This window comes from Salmo trutta, chromosome 15 (assembly GCF_901001165.1).
Source record: "Salmo trutta chromosome 15, fSalTru1.1, whole genome shotgun sequence".
In the NCBI taxonomy this organism is placed as follows: Eukaryota; Metazoa; Chordata; class Actinopteri; order Salmoniformes; family Salmonidae; genus Salmo; species Salmo trutta.
In genome coordinates, this window is record NC_042971.1 from 62,008,070 (window position 1) to 62,027,907 (window position 19,838).

General features: G+C 44.4%; 1 protein-coding gene across 1 annotated transcript in view; it reads right to left on the reverse strand.

The window, feature by feature from the left end:
• Positions 1 to 910: 910 nt before the first annotated feature.
• LOC115149514 (lysophosphatidic acid receptor 1) overlaps positions 911 to 19,838 on the reverse strand; it is a 73,291-nt gene continuing 54,363 nt past the window's right edge. The window contains exon 3 of the mRNA XM_029692446.1: positions 911 to 1,267. Within this exon, the coding sequence (XP_029548306.1) occupies positions 960 to 1,267 (308 nt within the window). The 3' untranslated portion in view covers positions 911 to 959. The remainder of the gene's footprint in view (positions 1,268 to 19,838) is intronic.

Consider the following 19,838-nt stretch of genomic DNA (forward strand, 5'->3'; position numbering starts at 1 on the left):
TAGTCCATCACCCTGGTCTTTATAGTAATGTTAGATCTATAGTCCATCACCCTGGTCTTTATAGTAATGTTAGACCTATAGTCCATCTCCCACCCACCTCCTTGGCCCCTGCCTGCCCTCCTCCTCCCACCCATCTCCTGGCCACCCCTGGGATGGGCTCTACACTGCAGCCCCACTTAGCTCCTGCCCCAGTCCCTCTACTCTCCTCCTGTCTTCAGCTCCAGCCCCTCTCCTCTCCTCCTGTGTCCAGCTTCAGTCCCAGTCCATCTCCTGTCCTCTCCTGTCTCCAGCTCCAGCCCCAAGTCCCTCGCCTCCTGTGTCCAGCCCAAGTCCCTCTCCTCTCCTCCTATCTCCAGCTCCAGCCTTTCTCTTGTCCTCATATCTCCTGTCTCCATTCCCAGTCCCTCTCCTCTCCTCCTGTCTCCAGCCCCAGTCCCTCTCCTCATGTCTCCAGCTCCAGCCCAAGTCCCTCTCCTCTCCTCATGTCTCCAGCTCCAGCCCAAGTCCCTCTCCTCCTGTCTCCAGCCCCAGTCCCTCTCCTCATGTCTCCAGCTCAAGTCCCTCTCCTCTCCTCCTGTCTCTATTCCCAGTCCCTCTCCTCTCCTCATGTCTCCAGCTCCAGCCCAAGTCCCTCTCCTCATGTCTCCAGCTCCAGCCCCAGTCCCTCTCCTCTCCTCCTGTCTCCATTCCCAGTCCCTCTCCTCTCCTCCTGTCTCCAGCACCAGCCCCAGTCCCTCTCCTCTCCCCTTCTCCAGCACCAGCCCCAGTCCCTCTCCTCTCCCCTTCTCCAGCTCCAGCCCCAGTCCCTCTCCCCCTCTCCAGCTCCAGCCCAAGTCCCTCTCCCCCTCTCCAGCTCCAGCCCCAGTCCCTCTCCCCCTCTCCAGCTCCAGCCCCAGTCCCTCTCCCCCTCTCCAGCTCCAGCCCCAGTCCCTCTCCTCTCCTGTCCTCCTCTCCTCCTCTCACACCACTGAGTGATCATTGTTTTGTTTCCCTCCACTCAGCACGGTGTGATTGATAGAGGAGGCTGAGCGGTCGGAGCCCTCGGCTGCCGTCCCGTTAACGTTCTCCTGGCGCTGGCAGCACAGGATCTGCTTGAATGTGGCGCTCATCTCCTTGTCCCGGTAGCTGTAGATGATGGGGTTCATAGCAGAGTTAAACTCAGCCAGAAGCAGGAAGAACTTCTCAAAGTCCAGGACATTACAGTTGGCACAGAACACATCGAGGAGGAGGAGAACGAGGCCTGGAGTCCAGCAGACGATGAATGCACCTGGAGGAGAAGAGAAGAGAAAAGGTTCCATTTAAGCCTGAAAGGTCAAATAAGGACATATATATATATATATGTAGTCAGGTTTTAATGTTATTTCTATATATTGAGAAAGGATTCAATAAAAACAGGATATGTCACAGGCCAAACGTTCTGGGCATCATAACTGATTTTAGTGACAGATCAACATGTCAGCAACTTGTCGACAACTTGTGTAACACTGACACACCTGTGAACGTACACTTGACATTAACAGTTCTTAAAGCAACAGCATTCAACTGAGCTACAAGCCCACATTAGTTGGCACAGCAATAGCACCTTTCCACTAGTTTGGCTTGCTGGTTAGGGGTCTCCTTAATGTCTTTGTCTTTGGCTTGCTGGTTAGGGATCTCCTTAATGTCTTTGTCTTTGGCTTGCTGGTTAGGGGTCTTCCTTAATTAATGACTGCTCAGTGAGGATTGGTTTGTTAGAGAATGGGACTGCTCAGTGAGGATTGGTTGGTTAGAGAATGGGACTGCTCAGTGAGGATTGGTTGGTTAGAGAATGGGACTGCTCAGTGAGGATTGGTTGGTTAGAGAATGGGACTGCTCAGTGAGGATTGGTTGGTTAGAGAATGGGACTGCTCAGTGAGGATTGGTTGGCTAGAGAATGGGACTGCTCAGTGAGGATTGGTTGGTTAGAGAATGGGACTGCTCAGTGAGGATTGGTTGGCTAGAGAAAGGGACTGCTCAGTTAGGATTGGTTGGCTAGAGAATGGGACTGCTCAGTGAGGATTGGTTGGTTAGAGAATGGGACTGCTCAGTGAGGATTGGTTGGTTAGAGAATGGGACTGCTCAGTGAGGATTGGTTGGCTAGAGAATGGGACTGCTCAGTGAGGATTGGTTGGTTAGAGAATGGGACTGCTCAGTGAGGATTGGTTGGCTAGAGAAAGGGACTGCTCAGTTAGGATTGGTTGGCTAGAGAATGGGACTGCTCAATGAGGATTGGTTGGTTAGAGAATGGGACTGCTCAGTAAGGATTGGTTGGTTAGAGAATGGGACTGCTCAGTGAGGATTGGTTGGTTAGAGAATGGGACTGCTCAGTGAGGATTGGTTGGTTAGAGAATGGGACTGCTCAGTGAGGCCAGAAGTCAGTCAGTCAAAAAAAGTATTAATTGAATGACTCAGTAAGTATAATACAACTATATGAATGACTCAGTAAGTATAATACAGCTGTGTCTGAGTTTCAAATCTCCTCTCTTTAAGGGACATGATTATTCTTTGGAAACAGGAAACGTACAGTTTGTCTATACTACTGTATAGATATGTAATTAACCTAACATACTATTTTATCTGCCCACTCTTCATCCACAGACTAAACCTTGTAGTTTCCAACCTTGTATTCCAAGTGCAGTAATGGCAGGCTTGATAAACAAACTTCCAGAACTTGTCATGAGGAGCCAGTGTATGTCTGTGTTTTCACTAACATAGTGTTCATCCCAAATGGCACCCTCTAGACTCATAGGGCTCTAGTCAAAAGTAGTGCACTATAAAGGGAATAGGGTGCCATTTAGGAGACTCACAGATAGTTAGTAGCTTTCTGCTGAGTCATCTACATGGTGTCTCTAATTCAATATTGTCCTCCTCTTATCTCTGTCTGAAGACAACAACACGTCCCTGACCTTCCTTCACAGGGCTTCACAGAGTGGGTGCCATAGTGTGAAACACAGCAACAACATTTACACAGCTACAATTGTACTTTTATCAACATGACGTTCTGATTATATCCATTATTACAAAGACAAAGACAGTCTATGATTTACGCTATCCATGTTTTGCTGCTGAAAAATCTCAGTAAAAAATAAATATATATAACAATATTCAGACTCCAGATGGGATTTTGTAAAAGAGCAGATATTTTGTGAAAACTTTTCTCTGCTGTTTTCTATTCTGTGTGCAGCTGCTCAGCGGGTCTGGCCAGGCTCTATCTCATGTCTCAGTTATGCAGAGAGAGAGAGAGAGAGAGAGCGAGAGAGAGAGAGAGAGAGACTAAGGAGTTAGATCGTCTTTACAATCTGTTACAGAGCAGAGCAGGGTTACAAACGGGTTCTACACTGAACCCAAAAGGGTTCTTCAAAGAGTTTTCCCACGGAGAACAGCAACTTAGAGCAGGGAAATACAAAAGTAATGTGTTTGAAGCAGAACTTCGGTCATCTCTGTGCTTTAGAAAAGAACGTTTAATTTCCTCCTGGAAACCTGGTGCGTTATGCCGTATTCCCCCAGGGGTGATTCTATCTGCCCTGTAAATAAATATAGAATTTAAAGGGCAGCAAGGCTGATGTTCTTGACAGCCTCTGATCAGAGAGACAGAGAGAGACAGAGACAGAGACAGAGACAGAGACAGAGAGAGAGAGAGAGAGAGAGAGAGAGAGAGAGAGAGAGATTCTCTCTCCCTTCAAAAATACTGGTTCCCGGGATGTCGTGGGAAAAGGATGGGAGCTAATTTATAACAGACGACAGGGATGAACAGAGACTATTTAAAACACAACACACCCTAGAGGAAGATAGAGTGTTTAAAACCTAAAACATCTCAGAGAAAAGAACATAACACCCCTACAAACAGGCACGCTAACAGCAACACTGCTGAGATAACATTCTGCTAAAACATCATTAGCATCATCAATATCACTGTCATCAGTATCATCGTCATCGCTATCATCATCAATAGCATCATTACCAAACACTTCCTAGAAATGGTTCTGAATATGTAAATAACCTCTTTAGATACGGGAACACTTTCTCTGTAGATATGGGAAAACTTTTATGAATTAATTTGTGATTAATAACCTGTTAGGGATAGGGGGCAGTATTTTCACGGCCGGAAAGGCTTTCGTTGTAAAGCCTTTTTGAAATCGGACAGTGTGGTTAGATTAACCTCTATAGGACCGGCGGGACAAATTCGTCCCACCTACGTAACAGCCAGTTGAATCCTGTGGCGCGATTTTCAAAACCTTTGAAATGCTATTACTTCAATTTCTGAAACATATGACTATTTTACAGCTATTTAAAGACAAGACTCTCGTTAATCTAAACACACTGTCCGATTTCAAAAAGGCTTTACAACGAAAGCAAAACATTAGATTGTCAGCAGAGTACACAGCCAGAAATAATCAGACACCCATTTTTCAAGCTAGCATATAATGTCACAAAAACCCAGAAGACAGCTAAATGCAGCACTAACCTTCGATGATCTTCATCAGATGACACACCTAGGACATTATGTTATACAATACATGCATGTTTTGTTCAATCAAGTTCATATTTATATCAAAAACCAGCTTTTTACATTAGCATGTGACGACCAGAAAAAGCATACCCCCCGCAAACTTCCGGGGAATTTACTAACAATTTACTAAATTACTCACGATAAACGTTCACAAAAAGCATAACAATTATTTTAAGAATTATAGATACATTACTCCTCTATGCACTCGATATGTCCGATTTTAAAATAGCTTTTCGGATGAAGCACATTTTGCAATATTCTGAGTAGATAGCCCGGCATCACAGGGCTAGCTATTTAGACACCCGGCAAGTTTAGCCTTCACCAAAATCACATATACTATAACAAAAATGGTCTTACCTTTCCTGTTCTTCGTCAGAATGCACTCCCAGGACTTCTACTTCAATAACAAATGCAGGTTTGGTCCCAAATAATCCATAGTTATGTTCCATCAGTGACGTTTTGTTCGTGCGTTCTAGACACTAGCCCAATGGTAAATAAGGGTCGTGCGCACGGCGCATTTCGTGACAAAAGATTTCTAAATATTTCATTACCGTACTTCGAAGCATGTCAACCGCTGTTTAAAATCAATTTTTATGCCATTATTCTCGTAAAAAAGCAATAATATTCCGACCGGGAATCTGCAATTAGCTAAACAGCCGAAGGAAAATACTGCACGGGGTCGAATCGGGCACGCACCTAATTCCATTGTCCTCTGATGGGCCACTTGGAAAAGGCGATAATGTGTTTTAGCCTGAGGCTGCCTCGTCATCGTTCAGGTTTTTCCCGGGCTCTGAGAGCCTATTGGAGCTGTAGGAAGTGTCACGTTACAGCTAAGATCCTGACTCTTCAATAAACAGAAGCAAGAACAACAACACCTTTTCAGACAGGCCACTTCCTGCATGAAATCTTCTCAAGTTTTTGCCTGCCATAGGAGTTCTGTTATACTCACAGACACCATTCAAACAGTTTTGGAAACTTTAGGGTGTTTTCTATCCAAAGCCAATAATTATATGCATATTCTAGTTACTGGGCAGGAGTTGTAACCAGATTAAATCGGGTACGTTTTTTATCCGGATGTGAAAATACTGCCCCCTAGCCCAAAGAAGTTAACGAGAGTCTTGTCTTTAAAATGCTGTAAAATAGTAGAAATTGAAGTAATAGCATTTCTAAGGTATTTGAATAACGCGCCACGGGATTCCACTGGCTGTTGAGTAGGTGGGACGCAAGCGTCCCACCTAGCCCATAGAGGTTAAATATTCAACTGGGCCCCAGCTTTAGCCAGTGGTCACATTCAACCAGAATTAGTGAAATTGCTACGTTATTTTAAAACCTGTTAAGGACAGACGTTCCACTAGTGGAACGCCTCACCAATATCCAATGATATGGCGCGAATTACAAATACCTCAAAAATGCACAAACTTTCATTTTTCAAACATATGACTATTTTACACCATTTTAAAGACAAGACTCTCCTTTATCTAACCACATTGTCCGATTTCAAAAAGGCTTTACAACGAAAGCAAAACATTAGATTATGTCAGGAGAGTACCCAGCCAGAAATAATCACACACCCATTTTTCAAAACTAGCACAGAATGTCACAAAAACCAAAACCAAAGCTAAATGCAGCACTAACCTTTGATGACCTTCATCAGATGACACTCCTAGGACATTATGTTATACAATACATGCATGTTTTGTTCAATCAAGTTCATATTTATATAAAAAAACAGCTTCCCACTTCCCATGTAGAATCTTCTCAGGTTTTGGCCTGCCATATGAGTTCTGTTATACTCACAGACACCATTCAAACTGTTTTAGAAACTTTAGGGTGTTTTCTATCCAAATCTACTAATTATATGCATATTCTAGTTTCTGGGCAGGAGTAGTAACCAGATTAAATCGGGTACGGTTTTTATCCGGCCGTGCAAATACTGCCCCCTAGCCCCAACAGGTTCATTTAATTGCTACTACCCATAGGGTAGTGCACTACTGTTGACCAGGACCCATAGGGTAGTGTACTACTGTTGACCAGGACCCATAGGGTAGTGTACTACTGTCGACCAGGACCCATAGGGTAGTGTACTACTGTTGACCAGGACCCATAGGGTAGTGTACTACTGTTTACCAGGACCCATGGGGTAGTGTACTACTGTTGACCAGGACCCATAGGGTAGTGTACTACTGTTGACCAGGACCCATAGAGTAGTGTACTACTGTTGACCAGGACCCATAGGGTAGTGTACTACTGTTGACCAGGACCCATAGGGTAGTGTACTACTGTTGACCAGGACCCATGGGGTAGTGTACTACTGTTGACCAGGACCCATAGGGTAGTGTACTACTGTTGACCAGGACCCATGGGGTAGTGTACTACTGTTGACCAGGACCCATAGGGTAGTGTACTACTGTTGACCAGGACCCATAGGGTAGTGTACTACTGTTGACCAGGACCCATAGGGTAGTGTACTACTGTTGACCAGGACCCATAGGGTAGTGTACTACTGTTGACCAGGACCCATAGGGTAGTGTACTACTGTTGACCAGGATCCATAGGGTAGGGTACTACTGTTGACCAGGACCCATAGGGTAGTGTACTACTGTTGACCAGGACAGATAAGGAATAGGATGCTATTTGGGACGAATGCTTGTCTCAGTGAGGTTTCAGTAATGGAGTCTTTGCCCTGGAGCTAAATGACCACCCACCACACTGAGCTTGTTCAGTATGCTGTCTTTGCGGTGAAAGCCACCATGTCACTCTGCTCCACTGTGACCAAGTATATGTTTATCAACCAGCCTGTGGCTTTTTCAGTTAGACAAACCAAAGCTTTTCACTTCTATTACAATATACACCGTCTGTGACTGCGTCCCAAATGCCAGCTGTTTCCCAACATAGTGCCCTACTTTTGAGCGAGGCCCATAGCACTATATGAAAATAAGGAATCATTTGGGACAGATACTGGAGATCGCACAAGTTCATGCATTTTGTAAGCTACTCTTCCTGGGGTTTATTATAGATCCCCCATTAGTTCCTGACAAGGCAGCAGCTACTCTTCCTGGGGTTTATTATGGATCCCCATTAGTTCCTGCCAAGGCAGAGGCTACTCTTCCTGGGGTTTATTATGGATCCTCATTAGTTCCTGCCAAGGCAGCAGCTACTCTTCCTGGGGTTTATCATGGATCCCCATTAGTTCCTGCCAAGGCAGCAGCTACTCTTCTTGGGGTTTATTATGGATCCCCATTAGTTCCTGCCAAGGCAGCAGCTACTCTTCCTGGTGTTTATTATGGATCCCCATTAGTTCCTGCCAAGGCAGCAGCTACTCTTCCTGGGGTTTATTATGCATCCCCATTAGTTCCTGCCAAGGCAGCAGCTACTTTTCCTGGGGTTTATTAAGGATCCCCATTAGTTCCTGCCAAGGCAGCAGCTACTCTTCTTGGGGTTTATTATGGATCCCCATTAGTTCCTGCCAAGGCAGCAGCTACTCTTCCTGGTGTTTATTATGGATCCCCATTAGTTCCTGCCAAGGCAGCAGCTACTCTTCCTGGGGTTTATTATGGATCCCCATTAGTTCCTGCCAAGGCAGAGGCTACTCTTCCTGGGGTTTATTATGGATCCTCATTAGTTCCTGCCAAGGCAGCAGCTACTCTTCCTGGGGTTTATCATGGATCCCCATTAGTTCCTGCCAAGGCAGCAGCTACTCTTCTTGGGGTTTATTATGGATCCCCATTAGTTCCTGCCAAGGCAGCAGCTACTCTTCCTGGTGATTATTATGGATCCCCATTAGTTCCTGCCAAGACAGCAGCTACTCTTCCTGGGGTTTATTATGCATCCCCATTAGTTCCTGCCAAGGCAGCAGCTACTTTTCCTGGGGTTTATTAAGGATCCCCATTAGTTCCTGCCAAGGCAGCAGCTACTCTTCCTGGGGTTTATTATGGATCCCCATTAGTTCCTGCCAAGGCAGCAGCTACTCTTCCTGGGGTTCAAACACATTAAGACACTTACATTACATATAAAACAAGAGATAAAACAGTACATCATATGACATTATTACACCACTACATATCTACAATACAAACTGTATAATACCACTATACAACAATATCACAATGGACAGTACTGGTCAAAAGTTTGGACACACCTAATCATTCAAGGGTTTTTCTTTATATTTAGTATGTTCTACATTGTAGAATAATTTTGAAGACATCAAATATATGAAATAACTCGTGTAGTAACCAAAAAAGTGTTAAAGAAATCAAAATATATTTTATATTTTAAGTTCTTCAAAGTAGCCAACCAGCTTTACACACTCTTGGCATTCTATCAACCACCTTCACCTGGAATGCTTTTCCAACAGTCTTGAAGGAGTTCCCACATATGCTGAGCACTTGCTGGCTGCTTTACCTTCACTCTGCGGTCCAACTCATCCCAAACTATCTCAATTGGGTTGAGGTGAGCAGTGATTGTGGATGCCAGGTCATCTGATGCAGCACTACATCACTCTCCTTCTTGGTCAAATAGCCGTTAAACAGCCTGGAGGTGTGTTGGGTCATTGTCCTGTTGAAAAACAAATGATAGTCCCACTAAGCCCAAACCAGATGGGATGTCGTATCACTGCAGAATGATGTGGTAGCCATGCTGGTAAACTGTGCCTTGAATTCTAAATAAATCACTGACAGTGTCACCAGCAAAGCACCATCACACCTCCTCCTCCATGCTTCACGGTGGGAACCACACATGCGGAGATCATCCGTTCACCTACTCTGCGTCTCACAAAGACACGGCTGTACAGAGTACAGATTTCCACTGGTCTAATGTCCATTGGTTGTGTTTCTTGGCCCAAGCAAGTCTCTTCTTATTATTGGTGTCCTTTAGTAGTGGTTTCTTTGGATGAATCAGGCCTTCATGGTCAAATTGCTACAGTCTCCTCTGAACAGTTGATGTTGAGGTGTGTCTGTTATTTGAAATCTGTGAAGCATTTATTTGGCCTGCAACTTCTGAGGTTGGTAACGCTAATGAACTTATCCTCTGCATCAGAGGTAACTCTGGGTCTGTGACGGTCCTCATGAGAGCCAGTTTCATCATAGCGCTTGATGGTTTTTGCGACTGAACTTGAAGAAACTTTCAAAGTTCTTGAAATGTTCTGTATTGACTGACCTTTATGTTTTAAAGCAATAATGGACTGTCATTTCTCTTGGCTTATTTGAGCTGTTCTTGCCATAATATGGACTTGATCTTTTACCAAATATGCTATCTTCTGTATACCACCCCAACCTTGTCACAACACAATTGATTGGCTCAAATGCATTAAGTAGGAAATAAATTCCACAAATTAACTTTTAACAAGGCACGCCTGTTAATTGAAATGCATTCCAGGTGACAACCTCATAAAGCTGGTTGAGAGAATGCCAAAAGTGTGCAAAGCTGTCATCAAGGCAAAGGGTGGCTACTTTGAAGAATATAAAATATAAAATAGTTTTTGGTTACTATATGATTCCATGTGTGTTATTTCATAGTTTTCATGTCTTCACTATTATTCTACAATGTAGAAAATAGTACAAATAAAGAAAAACTCTTGAATGAGTAGGTGTGTCCAAACGTTTGACTGGTACTGTACGTGTGTGTACTAGCGTGTGTGTGTAGTTTTATGTGTTATTTAAATCTGATTTTACTGCTTGCATGAGTTACTTGCTGTGCTGCTCTGTTCTGGGTAATTTGCCTATGTCCCTCTTCGTGGCACTTGAACTTATGACTGGGCAGTAGTCCAGGTGCGACAGAACTATGGCCTGTATTACATGTTTTGTTGATAGCAATGTCAAGAAAGCAGAGCGGCACTTTATTACGTACAGACCTCTCCCCATTTTAGCTACCATTGCATCAATATGTATTGACCATAACAGTTCACAACTCCATGGGGGCCAACCGAGGATTCATTTGATCAGAATAATCTGTTCCCCCTCTCTAGGTGTTGCGTTTAAACTGTTCCCCCTCTCTAGGTGTTGTGTTTAAACTGTTCCCCCTCTCTAGGTGTTTTGTTTAAACTGTTCCCCCTCTCTAGGTGTTGTGTTTAAACTGTTCCCCCTCTCTAGGTGTTGTGTTTCAACTGTTCCCCCTCTCTAGGTGCTGTGTTTCAACTGTTCCCCCTCTCTAGGTGTTGTGTTTAAACTGTTCCCCCTCTCTAGGTGTTGTGTTTAAACTGTTCCCCCTCTCTAGGTGTTGTGTTTAAACTGTTCCCCCTCTCTAGGTGTTGTGTTTAAACTGTTCCCCCTCTCTAGGTGTTGTGTTTAAACTGTTCCCCCTCTCTAGGTGTTGTGTTTAAACTGTTCCGTCTCTCTAGGTGTTGTGTTTAAACTGTTCCCCCTCTCTAGGTGTTGTGGTCAAATGGTCCCCCCTCTCTAGGTGTTGTGTTTAAACTGTTCCCCCTCTCTAGGTGTTGTGTTTAAACTGTTCCCCCTCTCTAGGTGTTGTGTTTAAACTGTTCCGTCTCTCTAGGTGTTGTGTTTAAACTGTTCCCCCTCTCTAGGTGTTGTGGTCAAATGGTCCCCCCTCTCTAGGTGTTGTGCTTAAACTGTTCCCCCTCTCTAGGTGTTGTGTTTAAACTGTTCCCCCTCTCTAGGTGTTGTGTTTAAACTGTTCCCCCTCTCTAGGTGTTGTGTTTAAACTGTTCCCCCTCTCTAAGTGTTGTGTTTAAACTGTTCCCCCTCTCTAGGTGTTGTGTTTAAACTGTTCCCCCTCTCTAGGTGTTGTGTTTAAACTGTTCCGTCTCTCTAGGTGTTGTGTTTAAACTGTTCCCCCTCTCTAGGTATTGTGTTTAAACACAATCTATGTGCAGCATGCATTTACTCCAAAGTAGGGTTCCGTTTATGACTTCCTTCAAGGTTTCCTTACTCAATTAATTGTGAAAAAAATAATAATATGAAAAAATTGGTTTGCGGTTACTGCTATAGTCACTAAACAGTCTCCATACATACTTCCATTAATTGTTTCCTACCGGGTAACATTCAAATGAATCTTGTGAGGCATGTTGTTGTCCTAGAGCAAACAATGTACGTCTTAGTGAGAGTCTCTTCTTCCATAGAGGGGTCCATAATAGTGTGAAGGCCAAACCGTTCGATGCTACAGACGATTTTGTGAGAAGACCGATATTCGGGGATGTCTCATGGTCTCACAAGCACCGCTCTCTCTCTGTCACCTTTCACGGCAGATGCAAAAGTGTGACATAGATGAGGTAGATTGAAAAAAGATAAATCTCTAGCTTAAACTGACCGATTTATGGGATAGTTTTATTATGCTAATTCGCTTTTCGTGGGGGCGGGGACATCAACCTTTGGGGGTTTTAAAATGTGAGGGCTTGGCCCATGGTTTAAAATGTGAGGGCTTGGCCCATGGTTTAAGATGTGAGGGCTTGGCCCATGGTTTAAGATGTGAGGGCTTGGCCCATGGTTTAAGATGTGAGGGCTTGGCCCATGGTTTAAGATGTGAGGGCTTGGCCCATGGTTTAAGATGTGAGGGCTTGGCCCATGGTTTAAGATGTTAGGGCTTGGTCCATGGTTTAAAATGTGAGGGCTTGGCCCATGGTTTAAGATGTGAGGGCTTGGCCCATGGTTTAAGATGTTAGGGCTTGGCCCATGGTTTAAGGCAGGCAGAGGATGGGAGGGCTTGGAGGACAGTGGTTGCATCCAAAATGGAGCCCTATTTCCTACATAGTGCACTATCGGCCGTGGATAAAAGTAGTGGACTGTGTAGGCAATAGGGTGCCATTTGGGATGCAGAGCTCATTTGTTCTGCATTCACAGAATATACGTACAACATTGTTTCAGATATAAAATACATTGTTTCAGTTAAATAAGACATTGTTCCAGATACAGTTGAAGTCGAAAGTTTACATACACTTAGGTTGGAGTCATTAAAACTATTTTTTCAACCACTCCGCAAATTTCTTGTTAACAAACTGTAGTTTTGGAAAGTAGGTTAGGACATTTACTTTGTGCATGACACAAGTAATTTTTCCAACAATTGCTTACCGACAGATAATTTCACTTATAATTCATTGTGTCACAATTCCAGTGGGTCAGAAGTTTACATACACTAAGTTGACTGTGCCTTTAAACAGCTTGGAAAATTCCAGAAAATGATGTCATGGCTTTAGAAGCTTCTGATAAGCTAATTGTTATCATTTGAGTCAATCGGAGGTGTACCTGTGGATGTATTTCAAGGTCTACCTTCAAACTCAGTGCCTCTTTGCTTGACATCATGGGAAAATCAAAAGAAATCAGCCAAGACCTCAACAATGTTTTTTTTAGACCTCCACAAGTCTGGTTCATCCTTGGGAGCAATTTCCAAATGGCTGAAGGAACCACGTTCGGCTGTACAAACAATAGTACCCAAGTATAAACACCATGGGATCACGCAGCCGTCATACCGCTCAGGAAGGAGTCTCCTAGAGATGAACGTACTTTGGTGCAAAAAGTGCAAATCAATCCGAGCACAATAGCAAAGGACCTTGCTCGCACACACTTTTTCAGTTCTGCCCACAAATTGTCTATATGATTGAGGTCAGGGCTTTGTGATTGCCACTCCAATACCTTGACTTTGTTGTCCTTAAGCCATTTTGCCAAAACTTTGAAAGTATGCTTGGGATCATTGTAAATAGTCCAAATTGGTGAAGTGAAATGAAAAAAATAACTTGTTTAAAAAATTCAATAAAAAAACAAACAGAAAAGTTGTGCGAGCATATGTATTCACCCCCTTTGCTACGAATCCCCTAAATAAGATCTGGGGGCAATCTAAATTAGATGCCCTCAATCTCATACAAATTATCATGGAACCTACCAGGTACAACCCTAAATCCATAAACACGGGCACTATCATAGATATCATCCTGACCAACCTGCCCTGGGGCGGCAGGTAGCCTAGTGGTTAGAGCGTTGGACTAGTAACCGAAAGGTTGCAAGATCGAAATCTCTGAGATGACAAAGTAAAAATCTGTCGTTCTGCCCCTGAACAAGACATTAAACCCACTGTTCCTAGGCCGTCATTGAAAGTAAGAATTTGTTCTTAACTGACTTGCCTAGTTAAATAAAGGTAAAATAAAAAATACACCTTTGCTGTCTTCAACCAGGATCTCAGTGATCACTGCCTCATTGCCTGCGTCCGTAATGGGTCCACGGTCATACGACCACCCCTCATCACTGTCAAACACTCCCTGAAACACTTCAGCGAGCAGGCCTTTCTAAGCGACCTGGCCCGGGTATCCTGGAAGGATATAAACCACATTCCGTCACTAGAGGAACCTCGGCAAGACGGAGCTGCTCTTCCTCCCGGGGAAGGACTGCCCGTTCCATGATCTCGCCATCACGGTTGACAACTCCATTGTGTCCTCCTCCCAGAGTGCTAAGAACCTTGGCGTGACCCTGGACAACACCCTGTCGTTCTCTACTAACATCAAGGCGGTGACCCGATCCTGTAGGTTCATGCTCTACAACATTCGCAGAGTACGACCCTGCCTCACACAGGAAGTGGCGCAGGTCCTAATCCAGACACTTGTCATCTCCCGTCTGGATTACTGCAACTCGCTGTTGGCTGGGCTCCCTGTCTGTGCCATTAAACCCCTACAACTCATCCAGAACGCCGCAACCCGTCTGGTGTTCAACCTTCCCAAGTTCTCTCACGTCACCCCGCTCCTCCGCTCTCTCCACTGGCTTCCAGTTGAAGCTTGCATCCGCTACAAGACCATGGTGCTTGCCTACGGAGCTGTGAGGGGAACGGCACCTCCGTACCTTCAGGCTCTGATCAGGCCCTACACCCAAACAAGGGCACTGCGTTCATCCACCTCTGGCCTGCTCGCCTCCCTACCTCTGAGGAAGCACAGTTCCCGCTCAGCCCAGTCAAAACTGTTCGCTGCTCTGGCACCCCTATGGTGGAACAAGCTCCCTCACGACGCCAGGACAGCGGAGTCAATCACCACCTTCCGGAGACACCTGAACCCCCACCTCTTTTAAGGAATACCTAGGATAGGATAAAGTAATCCTTCTAACCCCCCCCCTTTAAAAGATTTAGATGCACTATTGTAAAGTGGTTGTTCCACTGGATATCATAAGGTGAATGCACCAATTTGTAAGTCGCTCTGGATAAGAGCGTCTGCTAAATGACTTAAATGTAAATGTAATGTAAATGACTGGTTATTCATTAAAAGTGCCTTCCTCACCATCTTAAATAAGCATGCTCTATTCAAAAAATGTTGAACTAAGAATAGATATAGCCCTTGGTTCACTTCAGACCTGACTGCCCTTGACCAGCACAAAAACATCCTGTGGCGTACTGCATTAGCATCGAATAGCCCCCGCGATATGTAACTTTTCAGGGAAGTTAATAACCAACATACACGGCAGTTAGGAAAGCAAAAGGCTAGCTTGTAGCACAAACTCCAAAAAGTTCTGGGACACTGTAAAGTCCATGGAGAATAAGAACACCTCCTCCCAACTGCCCAGTGCACTGAGGCTAGGAAACACTGTCACCTCCCACAAATCTACGATAATCGAGATTTTCAATAAGCATTTTTCTACGGCTGGCCATGCTTTCAACCTGGCTACCCCTACACCGGCCAACAGCTCTGCACACCACACAGCAAATTGCCCAAGCCTCCACCATTTCTCCTTCACCCAAATCCAGATAGCTGATGTTCTGAAAGAGCTGCAAAATCTGGACCCCAACAAATCAGATGGACTACACAATCTGGACCCTCTCTTTCTAAAATTATCTGCCCCAATTGTTGCAACCCCTATTACTAGCCTGTTCAACCTCTCTTTCGTATCGTCTGAGATCCCTAAAGATTGGAAAGCTGCCGCGGTCATCCCCCTCTTCAAAGGGGGAGACACTCTAGATCCAAACTGTTACAGACCTATATCTATCCTACCCTGCCTTTCTAAAGTCTTCAAAAGCCAAGTTAACCGACCATTTCAAATCCCACCGTACCTTCTCTGCTATGCAATCTGGTTTCCAAGCTGGTCATGGTTGCACCTCAACCACCCTCAAGGTCCTAAACGATATCATAACCACCATCGATAAAAGACAGTACTGTGCAGCCATCTTCATCCACCTGGCCAAGGCTGTCGATTCTTTCAATCACCGCATTCTTATCGGCAGACTCAACAGCCTTGGCTTCTCAATTGATTGCCTCGCCTGGTTCACCAACTACTTCTCAGATAGAGTTCAGTGTGTCAAATCGGAGGACCTGTTGTCCGGACCTCTGGCAGTCTCTATGGGGGTGCCACAGGGTTTAATTCTCAGGCCGACTCTTTTCTCTGTATACATCAATGATGTCGCTCTTGCTGTGGGTGATTCTCTAATCAACCTCTAAGCAGACGACACCATTCTGTATACTTCTGGCCGTTCTTTGGACACTGTTAACAAACCTTCAGACGAGCTTCAATGCCATACAACACTCCTTCCGTGCCCTCCAACTGCTCTTAAATACAAGTAAAACTAAATGCATGCTTTTCAACCGATCGCTGTCCGCACTCGCCCACCCATCTAGCATCACTTCTCTGGACGGTTCTGACTTAGAATATGTGGACAACTACAAATACCTAGGTGTCTGGTTAGACTGTAAACTCTCCTTCCAGACTCACATCAAGCATCTCCAATCCAAAATTAAATCTACAATCGGCTTCCTATTTCGCAACAAAGCATCCTTCACTCATGCTGCCAAACATACCCTCGTAAAACTGACTATCCTACCGATCCTTAACTTTGTCATTTACAAAATAGCCATCAACACTCTACTCGACAAATTGGATGCAGTCTATCACAGCGCTATCCGTTTTGTCACCAAAGCCCCATACACTACCCACCACTGTTACCTGAATGCTCTCGTTGGCTGGCCCTCGCTACATATTAGTCGCCAAACTCACTGGCTCCAGGTCATCTATAAGTCTTTGCTAGATCAAGCCCCACCTCATCCCACCTCAAATGTAAAGGACGTAAATCTCAGCTCACTGGTCACCATAGAAGCACCCACCCGTAGCACGTGCTCCAGCAGGTATATTTCACTGGTCATCCCCAAAGCCAACTCCTACTTTGGCCGCATGAGTCTTAAATCTCCCTCACTAACTTTAAGCATCAGCTGTCAGAGCAGCTTACTGATCATTGCACCTGTACATAGCCCACCCAACTACCTCATTCCCATATTGTTATTTATTGTTTGCTCCTTTGCACCCAGTATCTCTACTTGCACATTCATCTTCTGCACATCTACCACTCCAGTGTTTAACTGCTAAATTGTAATTATTTCACCATTATGACCTATTTATTGCCTTACTTCCCTAATCTTACTACATTTGCAAACACTGTATATAGACTTTTCTATTGTGTTATTGACCGTAAGTTTGTTTATCCCATGTTTAATTCTGTGTTGTTTGTGTCACACTGCTTTAATTTATCTTGGCCAGGTCGCAGTTGTGAATGAGAACTTGTTCTCAACTGGTCTACCAAGTCAACTACCTGGTTAAATTATGAAAGTGGTGTGTGCATATGTATTCACCCCCTTCGCTATGAAGCCCCTAAAAAAATGATCTGGTGCAACCAATTACCTTCAGAAGTCACATAATTAGTTAGATTGCACACAGGTGTACTTTATTTAAGTGTCACATGATCTGTCACATGATCTCATTATGGAAACACCTGTTCTGAAAGGCCCCAGAGTCTGCAACACCACTAGGCAAGGGGCATCACCAAGCAAGCAGCACTATGAAGACCAAGGAGCTCTCCAAACAGGTCAGGTACAAAGTTGTGGAGAAGTACAGATCAGGGTTGGGTTATAAAAAACTATCAGAAACTTTGAACATCCCACGGAGCACCATTAAATACATTATTTAAAAATGGAAAGAATATGGCACCACAACAAACCTGCCAAGAGAGGTCCGCCCACCAAAACTCATGGATCAGGCAAGGAGGGCATTAATCAGAGAGACATCAAAGAGACCAAAGATAACCCTGAAGGAGCTGCAAAGCTCCACAGCGGAGATTGGAGTATCTGTCCATAGGACCACTTTAAGCCGTACACGCCACAGAGCTGGGCTTTACGGAAGAGTGGCCAGAAAAAAGCCATTGCTTGTAGAAAATATAAGCAAACATGTTTAGTGTTGGCCAAAAGGCATGTGGGAGACTCCCCAAACAAATGGAAGAAGGTACTCTGGACAGATGAGACTAAAATAGAGCTTTTTGGCTAGCAAGGGAAATGCTATGTCTGGTGCAAACCCAACACCTCTTATCCCCCCGAGAACAGGGACTGGGAAACTGGTCAGAATTGAAGGAATGATGGAGGGCACTAAATACAAGGAAATTCTTGAGGGAAACCTGTTTCAGTCTTCCAGAGATTTGAGACTGGGAGATTTGAGACTGGTTCACCTTCCAGCAGGACAATGACCCTAAGCATAATATTTAAGAAACACTCGAGTGGTTTAAGGGGAAACATTTAAATGTCTTGGAATGGCCTAGTCAAAGCCCAGACCTCAATCCAATTGAGAATCTGTGGTATGACTTAAAGATTGCTGTACATCAGCGGAACCCATCCAACTTGAAGGAGCTGGAGCAGTTTTGCTTTGAAGAATGGGCAAAAATCCCAGTGGCTAGATGTGCCAAGCTTATAATAACATACCCCAAGAGACTTGCAGCTGTAACTGCTGCAAAAGGTGGCTCTACAAAGTATTGACTTTGGGGGTGTGAATAGTTATTCACGCATAAGTGTTCATTTTTTTTAATCTTATTTGTTGTTTGTTTCACAATAAAAATATTTTCCATCTTCAATGTGGTAGGCATGTTGTGTAAATCAAATGATCCAAACCCCCAAAAAATCAATTTTAATTACAGGTTGTAAGGCAACAAAATATAAAAAATGCCAAGTGGGGAGAATACTTTCGCAAGCCACTGTATATAAGACATTCTTTGAGATATATAAGACATTATTTCAGATACAGTGGGGGGAAAAGTATTTGATCCCCTGATGATTTTGTGCGTTAGCCCACTGACAAAGAAAGGATCAGTCTATAATTTTAATGGTAGGTGTATTTGAACAGTGAGACAGAATAACAACAAAAATATCCAGAAAAACGCATGTCAAAAATTTTATAAATTGATTTGCATTTTAATGAGGGAAATAAGTTTTTGACCCCCTCTCAATCAGAAAGATTTCTGCCTCCCAGGTGTCTTTTCCACAGATAACGAGCTGAGATTAGGAGCACACTCTTAAAGGGAGTACTCCTAACCGCAGCTTGTTACCTGTAAAAAAAGACACCTGTCCACAGAAGCAATCAATCAATCAGATTCCAAACTCTCCACCATGGCCAAGACCAAAGAGCTTTCCAAGGACGTCAGGGACAAGATTGTAGACCTACACAAGGCTGGAATGGGCTACAAGACCATCACCAAGCAGCTTGGTGAGAAGGTGACAACATTTGGTGCGATTATTCGCAAATGGAAGAAACACAAAATAACTGTCAATATCCCTCGGCCTGGGGCTCCATGCAATATCTCACCTCGTAGAGTTGCAATGATCATGAGAACGGTGAGGAATCAGCCCAGAGCTACTTTTTAATGATCTCAAGGCAGCTGGGACCATAGTCACCAAGAAAACAATTAGTAACACACTACGCCGTGAAGGACTGAAATCCTGCAGCGCCCGCAAGGTCCCCCTGCTCAAGAATACATATACATGCCCGTCTGAAGTTTGCCAATGAACATCTGAATTACTCAGAGGACAACTGGTGAAAGTGTTGTGGTCAGATGAGACCAAAATGGAGCTCTTTGGCATCAACTCAACTCGCCGGGTTTGGAGGAGGAGGAATGCTGCCTATGACCCCAAGAACACCATCTCCACCGTCAAACATGGAGGTGGAAACATTATGCTTTGGGGGTGTTTTCTACTAAGGGGACAGGACAACTTCACCGCATCAAAGGGACGATGGATGGGGCCATGTACCGTCAAATCTTTGGTGAGAACCTCCTTCCCTTTGCCAGGGCATTGGAAATGGGTCGTGGATGCGTATTCCAGCATGACAATGACCCAAAACACACGGCCAAGGCAACAAAGGAGTGGCTCAAGAAGAAACACATTAAGGTCCTGGAGTGGCCTAGCCAGTCTCCAGACCTTAATCCCATAGAACATCTGTGGAGGGAGCTGAAGGTTCGAGTTGCCAAACGTCAGCCTCGAAACCTTAATGACTTGGAGAAGATCTGCAAAGAGGAGTGGGACAAAATCCCTCCTGAGATGTGTGCAAACCTGGTGGCCAACTACAAGAAACATCTGACCTCTGTG